General features: G+C 34.6%; 1 protein-coding gene across 1 annotated transcript in view; it reads left to right on the top strand.

The window, feature by feature from the left end:
* LOC133655864 (histone deacetylase 7-like) overlaps nt 1-15,000 on the top strand; it is a 159,399-nt gene that overhangs the window by 50,498 nt on the left and 93,901 nt on the right. The window contains exons 2-3 of the mRNA XM_062056453.1: nt 10,508-10,672; nt 10,756-10,828. Of these exons, the coding sequence (XP_061912437.1) occupies nt 10,547-10,672; nt 10,756-10,828 (199 nt within the window). The 5' untranslated portion in view covers nt 10,508-10,546. The remainder of the gene's footprint in view (nt 1-10,507; nt 10,673-10,755; nt 10,829-15,000) is intronic.

Genomic DNA, 15,000 nt, shown 5'->3' with positions numbered 1-15,000 from the left:
TATAGATGGAGAGTAGTTTTGGTTGTTGTGGTGGAAAGAAAGTCAAATAAGAACATGGACGTAGCATGTTGTGTTTGACATTGATAAAGAGTAGAAGTTGTGTTGCCGTGCTCACAAGAAGGCAGCGTGTGGTTATGAGTCATGTGGGAGTCACTCGCAGGCAGAATGCTCAGTAAATAAGTCACTTCCTCTTCATCTTCCTTAATATCCGTCTTTGCTGCTGCAGAAAAGTACAGTTGGCATGACAGCCATAAATGAATCATTCATTATAAATAGTGATGCAACGATAAACGCTATAACATACGACTCCCGACCCTATTAGGTTCGCAAACTTTTTTCAACAAGTACCATCTCAGAAAAAAATCTGGCCCTCCAAGTACCACCATAATGACAACATCAAAATACAGTAGCGTAGTAGGCCTGAGTGTGCATTAAAAACAAGACAAGTTTTATAAAGAAGTATATTTAATATTTGGGCCACTGCAACAGTCCACGCAGTTTGAACAGTTACACTGTGTTTGAATATTTAATTAAGTGATTCTTTAGCGTACCACTAGATGGAGCCAGCGTGCCACAGGTTCAGAATCACTGACCTAAAGCATAAAACAACATTTTCCAACCTTCTATGTCAGACCTGGGCATTCTGTGGCCCCCGGGCCACATCCGGCCCTTTGTACGTCCCTGTCCGGCCCGCGTGAGGCCAATCATAAATTACAAAATACATTTAAAAAAGTATATATTTCGAGTGTGCAATACAACGGTGCTGCTTTTGTTTTGAAAAGCGTTATTTGTATTACTTCCGTGTGGACGTATGCTCGTGCACGCAGCGGCAATCACAAATTACAAAATAAATTAAAAAAAACATCTATGTCATGCGTGCAATACAACTGTGCTGCTTTTATTTTGAAAAGTGTTATTAATGTGCGTATGTCCTGTGAGTGAAGGCGCACAGCGACAAGTGATGCCCGGTTATCCCCGAGACGCTAAAAAAAGAAAAGTTGATGACGAATGGCGTGTTTTCAACAAGACATGGACTGCACAGGTTGCTGTGTTTAAAGAATATAGTGTAACGACCTGCTGAAGTTGATGTTGTGTTTTTGAGTTGCGTAAATGAGGAGTGAGGATAGACGTGCGTGTGGAAGGAACGAGATAAGTTGCGCTGTGTTAGTATAGCTTGCTCAATAAAAGTTTAAAAAGAGCGTCAGACTTGGTGTGCACTTCTTCTGGACGCTACAATTGGTATCATAAGTAAAACTTTGTGCATACTGCCGCTGCTTAATTGTGTGCGCATACTGCGCTGCTTGTGTGCTCAGCCTGCTACGTCATCGGGAGGTACGTGCCACGATGTTTCCTGGCGACTTTGTCAAGATTGAACGGGAGGGAAAGGACATTGAGTGGGGACTTATGGTGCCGGCAGCACTGCAGATGTCTGTGTGTATCCCGGACGTGAGGAGCTCGTCGCAAAGAGAGAGAGAGAGGGAGGAAGGAGAGAGGCAGCGTCTACAGGTGCAGAGCATGCTGCTTGGCATGGGGGAATTCCGCCCTCAATGAAGACTCCCAGGTTTGATGGCAAGGCGAACTGGGAGGCATTTCATCCCACTTCTGACACCAATTGTAGCGTCCAGAAGAAGTGCACACCAAGTCTGACGATCTTTTTAAACTTTTATTGAGCAACCTATACTAACACAGCTCAACTTATCTCGTTCTTTCCAAACGCACGTCTATCCTCACTCCTCATTTACGCAACAGCAATGCTTCCTCCTTCTTCGCCAATCACCTTGCAGGCGTGCTACGTTCACAACAAAGAGGATGCAGGATAAAGTGACAGAAATTGAAATTTTTGCATTGTGTTATACATCAGGAAGTGTTGTGTAAGAAAGTGTTAAAAATAAAACCATCAAAAGCCATTAGCTTTTGTATGAAGATAAGTTAGGTTAAATGAAAATATTATTATTATTATTATTATTTATCTTACGGTATATCAAAAATAATTTGAGCAAAATTTAATTGAAATATTGTCGGTGTGGCCCTCCAGCAGTGCTCGGGTTGCTCATGCGGCCCCCGATAAAAATTAATTGCCCACCCCTGTTCTATGTACATGTTTCAACAAGACGAGCACCCTGCAGACATGAACATAGGAATAGGTTTATCTGTGGGTTTAAATGTGGGTTTGTATATTTCCCTTTCATTGTCAATGGCGAGGAAATGACCAGAAAACCAGGAATTTGAGAAAAGGGAAAGCATGTTTTTGCGTTGGACATATGTGAAGAGTAGTGTGGGTTGATGGTTGAAAGGTCGAAATCGGGTAAAGAATGGCGCAAAACTTTGGGCATCGTAGAACTATGAACACGTCCTTTCATTTCAATGCGAATTTCCTAGAAATTTGGGAATTTTGGGAAAAACTGCAATTTTTGAAAATATAGGTAATACAACAATTGTCCTCGATGATATGAATACTTGGTGTTGGAATTTTTCAAAACGGTTGAACAATGTTTGAATGGAAATGGGTATTTTGCTATTACTGGAATTTCAGAAAAATTGGGAATTTGTGCGAAAAGAAAAATAGTAGTGAAGAAGAATGTTTTGAAGGTCGAAAACGGTTGAAAAATTCTGACTATGAAAACTTTCCAGGAAGAGGTGAAAATAGGGCTTTGGAAAACCGGGAATTCTGGGAATTCCTGGAATTGTTTTAACTTGGTGGTTTGATTGTCTAAGGTGGGTGAGTGGAGTGTGTGGATGTTGGAACATTTCCAGTCGGCTGAGAAATGTGGAAATTGTGCGAGTTTGAAAAATGGCCTATTCATTTTCAATGGGAAAAACGATCCGGAAAACCGGGAATTGTGGGTAAGTTTTTAAAGGATATTTTTGGGAGATCAGGATTCCCGGTCGAGCTGAACGTTTTGATACCCGAACGGTTCCGATCAGATGAAAACGGTGTGCTGTAGAGCGCGCCAAAGTTTTGCGGCGGAATATTAATAATAATAATAAATACATGATTTTTTGGTGTAGAATCTTATTTGTGTGAATGTTTGGATGTTCACACAATAATAATAATAATAATAATAATAATAATAATATTGATAATAATAAAAGTGATAATAATAATAATCATATTAATAATGATAATAATAATGAATAGATAATTTTTTTGGTGTAGAGTCTTATTTGTGTGAATGTTTGGACGTTCACACAATAATAACAATAATAATAATGATAACAATAAAAATATGATTTTTTTGGGTGTTGAATCTTATTTGTGTGAATGTTTGGACGTTAACACAATAATAATATTAATAATATTAATAATAATAAATAGATTATTTTTGGATGTAAAATCTTATTTGTGTGAATGTTTGGACGTTCACACAATAATAATAATAATAATAATAATAGTAATAATAATAATAATAATAATAATGATACTAATAATGATAATAATGATAATACATATGTTTTTTTGTGTAGAGTCTAATATGTGTGAATGTTTGGACATTCACACAATAATAATAATAATAATAATAATAATAATAATAATAATAATGAATAGATATTTTTATGTAGAATCCTATATGTGTGAATGTTTGGACATTCACACAATAATAATAATAATAATAATAATAATAATGATGATGATAATAATAATAATAATAGTAATAATAATGATAATAAATATGTTTTTTGTGTAGAATCTAATATGTGTGAATGTTTGGACATTCACACAATAATAATAATAATAATAATAATAATAATAATAATAATAATAATAATAATGAATAGATATTTTTATGTAGAATCCTATATGTGTGAATATTTGGACATTCACACAATAATAATAATAATAATAATAATAATCATAATAATAATGATGATGATAATAATAATAATAATAATAATAATAATAGTAATAATAATAATAATAATAATGATGAAGATGATTATGATGATGATGATAATAATAATAATGATAATAAATCGATTTTTTTTGGGTGTAGAATCTTATTTGTGTGAATGCTTGGACATTGATTGATTGATTGATTGATTGATTGATTGATTGATTGATATATTTTTATTTCAAATATGCATAAAAACAAGAGCAAGCCTGATCCAATACAGTGCTATAGCCTTAACAGCCATTATAACAAAATGAAAAACAATGGAGAATAAAAAACAAAAACAAATGAGCATTGGACTTTCTTTTTCTTTTTTCTTTTTTTTCTTTCTTTTTTTTTTACATATTTGAAAAGGAGTGAGAAGAAGTTTACACTTATTTAATCCCACCCCTTTTCTTTAAATCATAAATTACTCTGAGCTAGAACTACCTATTCACTCAATGTACAAACTTAATGAACTTGTATATACTGTACATACATCATAGATATATACATACATATGCACACTACACACATACATAGCCACATCATTACCACTAGTGATCATGGAAATGGTATGATGCCACCACAACAACACCACTGCCTCAATGGGCAGCCCCACACTCTTCTGTAACACAAACAACCCAATATCAAAGCCCTTCTTCATCTCTGTACCTCTGGAATACCATGTACTTATACTTCCTTTTAAACTGGTTCATGTTTGGACATTGCTTTAACTCATCATTCAAACCATTCCATAATTTCACTCCACAAATTGAAATACAAAAACTTTTAATGGTCGTTCTATAACTAAGCATTTTGAAATTTAAATTCCCCCTTAAATTATAACCGCCCTCTCGTGTGCTGAACAATTTTTGAATGCTTCCTGGTAGTTTATTTATTTTGGCTTTATACATTATTTGTGCAGTTTGATACAAAATAATATCATTAAATTTCAATATTTTTGACTGTAAGAATAGTGAGTGAGTATGGTCCAGATATCCAACCTTGTTGATGATCTGTACAGCTCTTTTCTGAAGTATAGTTATTGAATTTAATGAGCTTTTATAATTATTCCCCCAGACTTCCACACAGTAGGTTAAATATGGTAAAACTAATGAACAGTAAAGAATGTGGAGTGATTTGTGATCCAGAACCTGCTTTGCTTTATTTATTACTGAGATGCTTCTTGACAGCTTAGATTGTACATGTTTTATATGTGATTTCCAGTTAATTTGATCGTCAATTGTAACTCCAAGGAATTTTATTTCAAAAACCCTTTCAATATCCACCCCATCTATTTGTATCTGCACCCTTGTTTCACGTGTCCTCTTTCCAAACAGCATTAACTTAATCTTAGTCAGGTTTAATGACAATTTATTATAGTCAAACCAAGTTTTTAGTTTACTCATTTCTTCCATAATGACTTCCTGCAATTGTTTTAAGTCATCCCCTGAACAAAAAATATCAGTGTCATCAGCAAATAACACTAATTTCAATAATGTAGACACTTTACATATATCATTGATATACAGGATGAACAGTTTTGGCCCCAACACTGACCCCTGGGGGACACCACAAGCAATATCCAAACATGATGAACAGCAATCCCCCAACTTCACAAACTGTTGTCTCTTATTTAAGTAACTTTTAAGCCAATCCAATACAACTCCCCTGATTCCATACTTTTCCATTTTATTGATTAATATATCATGGTTAATTGTGTCAAATGCTTTTTTTAGATCAATAAATATTCCCATTGCATATTGTTTCTTTTCTATGGCATTTGTGATTTCCTCTATTGTTTCAACTATTGCCATTGATGTAGATCTGTTTGATCTAAACCCATATTGACAGTCAGAGAGTAATTTATGCTTTTCTATAAATGCATCCAACCTGTTATTGAATAGTTTTTCTAATATTTTAGAGAATTGTGGAAGTAAAGAGATGGGTCTATAGTTTGTGAAGTGGTGTTTGCTCCCAGTTTTAAACAGAGGTATAACTTTAGCTATTTTCATTTCATTTGGAAATGCGCCGGTTTGAAATGACAAATTACAGATATATGTTAATGGTTTTGATACCCCTGTAATGACCTTTTTCACCAATGCCATACTAATGTCATTGGAGTCAGTGGACATTTTGTTCTTACATTTGTTTACAATATCCAACACTTCTTCTTCACCCACTGCATTTAAAAACATAGAATTGGGATTTCTCTCCAACAATCCCTCCATATTTTTACCAGTTGTCCGTGGATCTGGGATTTGTTCTGCAAGTTCAGGTCCAATACTTACAAAGAATTTATTGAAGGCATTAGCCACATCTTCAATATTATCATTTTCTTTACCATCATTTGTGAAATACGTTGGATAGTTATTTAAAGAGGTACTGTTTCTTATAATACTGTTTAATAAGTTCCATATTCCTTTGATATTGTTTTTATTATCATCTAGTAATTTCTTATAATAATCTCTCTTATTTGACCTTATAATATGAGTTAATTTGTTTTTATATTTTTTATATTTATTTTCTGCTTCTTTTGTTTTCAATCTTATAAATTCCCTGTAAAGAGTGTTTTTCTTTTTGCAAGCATTTTGCAATCCCTTTGTGATCCAAGGACAATTGGTATATTTTCTTCTACTGGTGCATTCTTTTATTGGGCAATTTTTATCACATAATGACCTAAATATTCTCAAGAATATATTGTAAGCACTATTAACATCACCATTTTCATAAATTACATCCCAATTCTGCTCCAGTAAATCATGTTTAAATGAACTAATGGATTCCTCTGATCTCGTTCTTCTGTATTGGGTTGGCTTTTCTAGTTTTTTTGTCCTGTAGTTTCCATTAAATATCAGAAAAACTGGGAGGTGGTCAGTGATATCTTTGATCAATAGCCCACTTACGGTCTTATTCTCAATATCATTAGTGAATATGTTGTCGATTAGAGTGGCAGAGTGAGACGTAATTCGACTGGGTCTGGTGATTTTGGGATATAGACTCATACTGTACATTGTGTCAATGAAATTATCTATATCTTTAGTTTTACTGGGATTTAACATGTCAATATTAAAGTCTCCACAAATGAAGACAGCTTTACTAACGTTACTCTCCTTTGAAAACAGGCATTCCATCCAATCTGTAAAACGTTCAATGCTTGTACCTGGCGATCTGTATATACAACTAATAATGACATTTCTACTTTTTTCCATACAAATTTCAATTGTTAGACATTCAAGTAGGTTATCAACCACAGATGTCATATCATCCAGACGTTTGAATCTCAAGGTGTTATCCACATTGCCACCCCTCTACCCCCTTGTTTTGTCTATTCATATTAATAAAATCATAACCATCCAGTTCAAAATATGTCACTTTTTACTGTTAATCCAAGTTTCAGATACTGCAATTATGTTAAATGGTTGTGAAAAGGTGTGTAAATAGTCCTTGATGTCCTTGAAATTCCTGTTTAGGCTTCTACTATTGAAATGGATAATGGACAATTTGTCTTTAGTAATAATATTCTGGTTGTACTGTTCATTGGTGTAGAAGCAGCAGTTCTCATTGATATTGAGGAGGAAATTATTGTCCGGGTCTATATCATGTTCCAAGTCTTGTAGGTGGTGCTCAGTGTATTGAGATGCTTTCAACTGTACATTGTCATATTCACTTACCAACTGAATTATGTGGCTAGTGTCATCTTGCGTATTGTCAATGTGTGTCATGATTGTGTTTAATGGCTTTTACCTTACATTCCAGTTCATACGTCATATTCGTTCAGATTTTCGATGTTTCTAATCAGCAGCACTTTGGCGTTCTCCGGAGTGCCGTTGAGTTTGATGAATACTTTACAGTTCGCAGTCCAAGTTTGTAGAATTTTCTTCTCTCTCCTCATTTGGCGTGCTTTTCGGGCTATATCAGCATTTCGTTTGGTCAAATGGTCGTTCATGTATACGTTTGTTCCTTTTAGCTTCCTTCCCTGTTTTAGCAACGCGATCTTGTGCTTTCTGTTGACAAATCTCAGAACTACGCTCGGCTTGTCGTTTGTTCCTCTTCTGGGCAAAAGGTGACATGCTTCGATGCTGTTACAGTCCAGTTGTATATCCTTGGACTGCATGAAGACCGCTACCTGTCGCTCCATCGAAATAACATCCAACTCCGCCGGCTCCCCTCCATTCGCTGGGGCTACTGCTCGTGCGTAAGACCGGGGTTTGATGCTAAGTCCGGTGATGATCACATCATTGATCCTTGTGTACTGCTCAATATCAGCAACTCTGTTCTCCAGAATTGCGATTTTCTTGTCTTTCTCCAAATTGTCAGCCCTCATCTGATCCAGTTGCACAACAAGGGACATGATGGTTTTCTGCTGCTCCTTGATCGTAGCAACTTCCTCGATTGGGCGCCATCTCGTCTTTGTAACAGCGCACCGGCTATTTACTCCAGACATTCACTTGTTAAATTAATTGCAAACTTTCTCCTTACATTATTAAACTTAAATGTTTGGAGTAAAATTTGCGAGCATTCACACAATAATGATAAAAAAATTAAAAAAATGATCATAATAAATAAACGATTTTTCTATGTGTGAATGTTTGGACATTCACATAATAATAATAATAATAATAATAATAATAATAATAATAATAATAATAATAATAATAATAATAAAAATAATAATAACAGTAATAATAATAATAACAATAAACACAATAACACCCTTTAGTCACCTTTACACTTTCATTCAACATAATCATGCTGGCTTAAGCTGAGCCAATCAGTGGCCACGATACTGAACATTGATAGTTCTAGTTTATTTAGCCTTTTTCATGCTTGAAAGTGCTTAATATCAGACCAATCTTTTTTTTTAATCGGCTTTAAAAAATAAAACAAATATCCCTCAAAAAATGTGTGATGCGTTGAAGCTGCAACATTTGAAGCGCTATGTGGCGAGGGACGACTTACTTTGAGGCAAAGACTCACTTCATTAGTAGCTACTTGATGATGTCATCCCAAATGGATTCAGTCATGGAGATCACTCCATCACCACTTTGCTTAAAATAAACTCACTTTCCAAACAAAAACCTTTGTCTAACAAGTGCTACATTTAGCCTTGATGGTTCCTTAGTGACCTTGCAGATCAATGTTAATAATAATAATAATAATAATAATAATAATAATAATAATAATAATAATAATAATAATAATAATAATAATAATAATAATAATAATAAAAATATATTTTTATGTAGAAATCCTATATGTGTGATTGTTTGGACATTCACACAACAATAATAATAATGATAATAATAATAATGATGATGATGATACTAATAATAATAATAATAATAATAATAGTAATAATAATAATAATGATGAAGATGATGATTATGATGATGATAATAAATCGATTTTTTTTTGGGTGTAGAATTTAAATTGTTTTATTATTATTGTGTCAATGCTTGCACATTCACACAATAATAATAAAAAAATAAAAAATAATCATAATAAATAGATGATTTTTCTATGTGTGAATGTTTGGACATTCACATTATAATAATAATAATAATAAACACAATAACACCCTTTAGTCACCTTTACACTTTCATTCAACATAGTCGTGCTGGCTGAGGCTGAGCCAATCAGTGGCCACGATACTGAACATTGATAGTTGTAGTATATTTAGCCATTTTCATGCTTGAAAGTGCTTAATATCAGACCAATCTTTTTTATTTAATAGGCTTTAAAAAATAATCCCTCAAAAAATGTGTGATGCGTTGAAGCTGCAACATTTGATGCGCTATGTGGTGAGGGACGACTTACTTTGATGCAAAGACTCACTTCATTAGTAGCTACTTGATGATGTCATCCCAAATGGATTCAGTCATGAATAATCTCACTTTCCAAACAAAAACCTTTGTCTAACTAACTAGTGCTACATTTAGCCTTGATGGTTCCTTAGTGACCTTGCAGATCAATGTTAATAATAATAATAATAATAATAATAATAATAATAATAATAATAATAATAATAATAATAATAATAATAATAATAATAAATAGATGATATTTTTGGTGAGGAATATTATTTGTGTGAATGTTTGGACGTTCACACAATAATAATAATATTAATAATAAATAGATTTCTTTTTTTGGTGTAGAATCTTACTTGTGTGAATGTTTGGACGTTAACACTATAATAATTATAAAAAATAATGATAATAATAATGATAACAATAATAATAATAATGATAATAAATATATGGTTTTTTTTGCTTAAAATAATCTCACTTTCCAAAAAAAAAAACTTTGTCTAACGAGTGCTACATTTAGCCTTGATGGTTCCTTAGTGACCTTGCAGCTCAATGTTAATAATAATAATAATAATAAATAGATGATATTTTTGGTGTGGAATCTTATTTGTGTGAATGTTTGGACGTTCACACAATAATAATAATAATGATAATAATAAATAGATGATTTTTTTGGTGTAGATCAATGTTCCTTTGTTCCTCACACTTATATCTTTTATCATAAAGTACAAGCCTTTTTCTTTCTCTTCTTCTTCTCTTAATCTGGTCTTCTCTGCCATATGTTGCCTCCCATTGGCCTGACTTTATTGTTTGTTTGTTTCACAGTGGATGTGATCAGCAGAGTCCTTGACCAGGTACAAGTCCATGGACCTGGGCGTCTCCCAGAGTCATCCAGGCCCAGACTGGGCGATGCTAGCCCCACATTGCCCTTTGTCACTGGGACCCTTTGCCTCGCAACACTGCTCCCAGTTCTCCCTGCAAGGCTTCCAGGTAGACTTGGGATTTGAGGGACTTGTTGACACCTTTGTCTAACGCTTGTTGTTGTTGTTGTTGTTGTTGTTGTCTGCTTTCAGTACGCAGAACACATGCAAGGAGAGATGGACGAAGAGCTGAATCATCTAATAAGAAAGAGTAAAAATAAACAGAGTGAGTGTCTTATGTACTTTTCCAGAGCTTTCCAAAATAAGGAGTTAACTCTTGTGATTAATCGCAAAAAACATTGCATTAATCATGTGCACACGTGGATTAATCATCCATTTTTTTTACCTGAACAGCGGGTTGTTATAAAGTGTATTTTGTCCACATTTTCTTATGTTACAGCCTTATTCCAAAATGGGGAAAAAACATTTTGTCCTCAAAAGTCTAAACACAACACCCCATAATGACAATGTGAAAGTTTTTTTGTTTTAAATGTAGCTAATCTTTAAAAAAAAAAAAAAAAAATACATGTACATAAGTATTGAAAGCCTTTGCTCAATACTTAGTTACAGCCTCAAGTCTTTTTGAACACCATGCCACAAACTTGGCACACCTATCTTTGGGCAGTTTGGACCATTCCTCTTTGCAGCATCTCTCAAGCTCCATCTGGTTGGATGGAAAGTGTTGGTTTTCATCCAGGATGTCTCTGTAGATTGCTGCATTCATCTTTCCGTCTATCCTGACTAGCCTCCCAGTTCCTGCCACTGAAAAGCATCCCCACACCATGATGCTGCCACCACCATGCTTCACTGTAGGGATGGTATTGGTGGAGACTTCAATGTTTGTCTCATCACACCAGAGAATTTACTTTCTCATGGTCTGAAAGTCTTTCAGGTGCATTTTGGCAAACTTTTGACTAACAAATGGCTTCTGTCGGACCACTCTACCATAGAGGCCTGATTGGTGGATAGTCCTTCTGGAAGGTTCCCCTTTCTCCACAGAGAAATGTTTTAGTTCTGACAGAGTGACCATGGTCTTGGTCACCTCCCTGACTGGACTAAGATGAACACAGCAATGTAGAGAGACATCCTGGATGAAAACTAACTGGGAGACTAATCAGGATAGAGGGAAAGATGAATGCAGCAATGTACAGAGACATCCTGGATAAAAAGCAACGCTTCCCATCCAACCTGATGGAGCTTGAGAGGTGCTGCAAAGAGGAATGGGCCAATTCGCCCAAAGATAGTGTGCCAAGTTTGTGGCATGGTATTCAAAAAGACTTGAGGCTGTAATTTCTGCCAAAGGTGCATCAACTAAGTATTGAGCAAAGGCTGTTAATACTTATGTATTTTAAAAAAAAAAATTTAAATGAACTATAGTTAAAAAAAAACTTCCACCTTGTCATTGTGGGGTATTGTGTGTAGAATTTTGAGGACAAAACAACACATCTGCGGTCCCCTCCAAGGTTTTCCATTGTTATCCCATTGGGTTGAGTTTTTCCTTGCCCTGATGTGGGATCTGAGCCGAGGATGTCTTTGTGGCTTGTGCAGCCCTTTGAGACACTCGTGATTTAGGGCTATATAAGTAAACATTGATTGATTGATTGATTGACAAAATCGACTGTATTCCATTTTGGAATAAGGCTGCAACACAAGAAAATGTGTAAAAAATGAAGCGCTGTGAATAATTCCCAGATGGTCAGTGATCAGTCCAACTGGTTTCAAAAAAACTCACTGAGACTTCAGACAAAACGGTTAGCCGGTTTTAAGCAAATAAAACTTTTTAAATAAACGATAAACAATAGGCTCTTTTTAAGTGAATTGAAATGATGAAAATGAGCAATAATGTTTGATTAATCAGGATTAATCCAAAAGAGTGATTATTCTGATTGCAAAAAGTAATGATTGAAGAGCAGTTATTGATTGATAATGATGAATGATTCAGTGTCAAATATGTGCAAGGAGAGAAAGTAGTTTGTTGTTGTTTTTAAGTCATAGTTTACTATATGTTCCAATAGAAAGGGGATTTCCAGCAGTCCTGGAACCATTTTACTGACTCTTGTATTCTGAGGAAATTGCATTTATACAAAAACAATGTCAAATCTGCCAGATATTTAAAACCAAAAAACTAACTCCAGCTGTAGCCTACACAGGAAGTGGGAGTAGAATTGAAGACTGGATAGTCCAGTGAAAGACACACTCGGGTACATTCATGTAACGTAACATTTCATGTGAAGGGAAAAATAAGTAAAAACCCACAATATCCTTGTTGGAACACTCTTATTTGAATAGTTATTTTCTCAATGCTCACATTTTTGTACTAGCATAGACAAAATAATGTTAAGTCAGTGACAAAAAAAAGGGACATTTCCAGAAATACATGTTAAAATATTGGCAAGTGGCAAATAAACAGAAGTATGGTGACATGTACAGTAGGAAGGGGATTCTATGGCCACGTTGGTTGCGGTTTACCTGATACATGAAACGTGACGAATTGTTTTAGCTGCCAGACAGTTGCATATCTTGAAATGTGTTTTGTGGCAATTCCAACGTTGACCGCTGTGCAGAGGTTGGTAGAGTAGCCAGAAATTGTACTCAAGTAAGAGTACTGTTACTTTAGAGATTTATTACTCAATTAAATGTAAGGATTAGTCACCCAAATATGTACTTGAGTAAAAGTAAAAAGTATGTTGTGAAAAAACTACTCAAGTACTGAGTAAATGATGAGTAACCTGTTCGTTTAATGATGACGGCGACAAATAATGCACAAAAACAAAAAAAATAGCTATGAGCAAATTCAGAGCCAGGAATATCTCTTAAGCAACTAAAACAATAATATATATTAAATAATAATAAATTAAAATAAAAAATAAAATTAAGGCAAATTGAGCCAAATTGACTTAACAGCACCATAGGCTCAGTAGGCATTCATTGATTGATTGATTGATTGAAACTTGTATTAGTAGATTGCACAGTACAGTACATATTCCGTACAATTGACCACTAAATGGTAACACTCCAATAAGTTTTTCAACGTTAATCAATTACTTAATAAATGACCATGTCGAGGTGATCTATACATACACATACACACACATATCATATATATATATATATATATATATATATATATATATATATATATATATATATATATATATACATACATACATATTATATATACAGTATATAATTTATATTTATTTATTTTGCCGTTTTTGTTCACATGTTAAAGGTGTTTTAATGAATATACATGCATGTTTAACATATAGATTCCTTTCTTTCATGAAGACAAGAATATAAGTTGGTGTATTACCTGATTCTGGTGACTTGCATTGATTGGAATCAGACAGTAGTGATGATAACGTCCACGTTTTCAAATGGAGGAGAAAAAAAGTTCCTCCTTTCTGTCTAATACCACATGAAAGTGGTTGGTTTTTGGCAGCTTATTTTTCCAGCTTCCATATTGTTTTTTATACACTTTACAAGAAATACATTGGCGGCAAACTCCGTAGCTTGCTAGCTAGTTTGCGCTGGCTTTCGGAGACTCTTATTTTGTTAGCGCAAGCGCGATGGAGCAGCACTTTTATTGTGAAGACAGGAACTGTGCGGTCAGACTTTAGGCTTTTGACGGGAAGTACGGTTGAAATAAAAAAGTGTCTTTTTTCCTTCACACTTTTGATTGATTGATTGAAACTTTTATTAGTAGATTGCACAGTACAGTACATATTCCGTACAATTGACCACTAAATGGTAACACCCGAATACGTTTTTCAACTGTTTAAGTCGGGGTCCACATGTGACGGTCATGTGACCGCCTGGCTCTGTTTGATTGGTGAAACGGAGTCCAACATCAGCAGTGACTGCATCTGATTGGTGAAACGGAGTCAAACGTCACCAGTAACTGCATCTGATTGGTGAAACGCAGGCATGCGTAGATCCTACTTTGAAGGTCTGTCTGACAGATCAAAACAAACAAAGCGTGCATTAGCAGATGGATAAAAATCAGTAGCGAGTAGCGAGCTGAATGTAGATAAATGGAGCGGAGTAAAAGTAGCGTTTTTTTCTCTATAAATATACTCAAGTAAAAGTAAAAGTATGTTGCATTAAAACTACTCTTAGAAGTACAATTTATCCCAAAAGTTACGGAGTAATGTAACGGAGTAAATGTAGAGCATTACTACCCACCTCTGCTGCTGTGTCAGTTGCTATGTGGGGTGGCGCTTTCCGTCGTTTTCAGCAGACTGCATTGCAAAATGATTACGCCCCCTCTTCCTCTCACGCGAGATCCACCCAGGAATGGGGCCCTATGAATCCCTCCCCGACCGTACATGCTGTTGCAGTGATACTGATGCTGATTGACAATAATAATAATAATAATAATAATAATAATAATAATAA

The sequence above is a fragment of the Entelurus aequoreus genome, linkage group LG01 (assembly GCF_033978785.1).
Source record: "Entelurus aequoreus isolate RoL-2023_Sb linkage group LG01, RoL_Eaeq_v1.1, whole genome shotgun sequence".
NCBI lineage: Eukaryota > Metazoa > Chordata > Actinopteri > Syngnathiformes > Syngnathidae > Entelurus > Entelurus aequoreus.
This window is presented reverse-complemented; position numbering and strand designations above follow the sequence as displayed.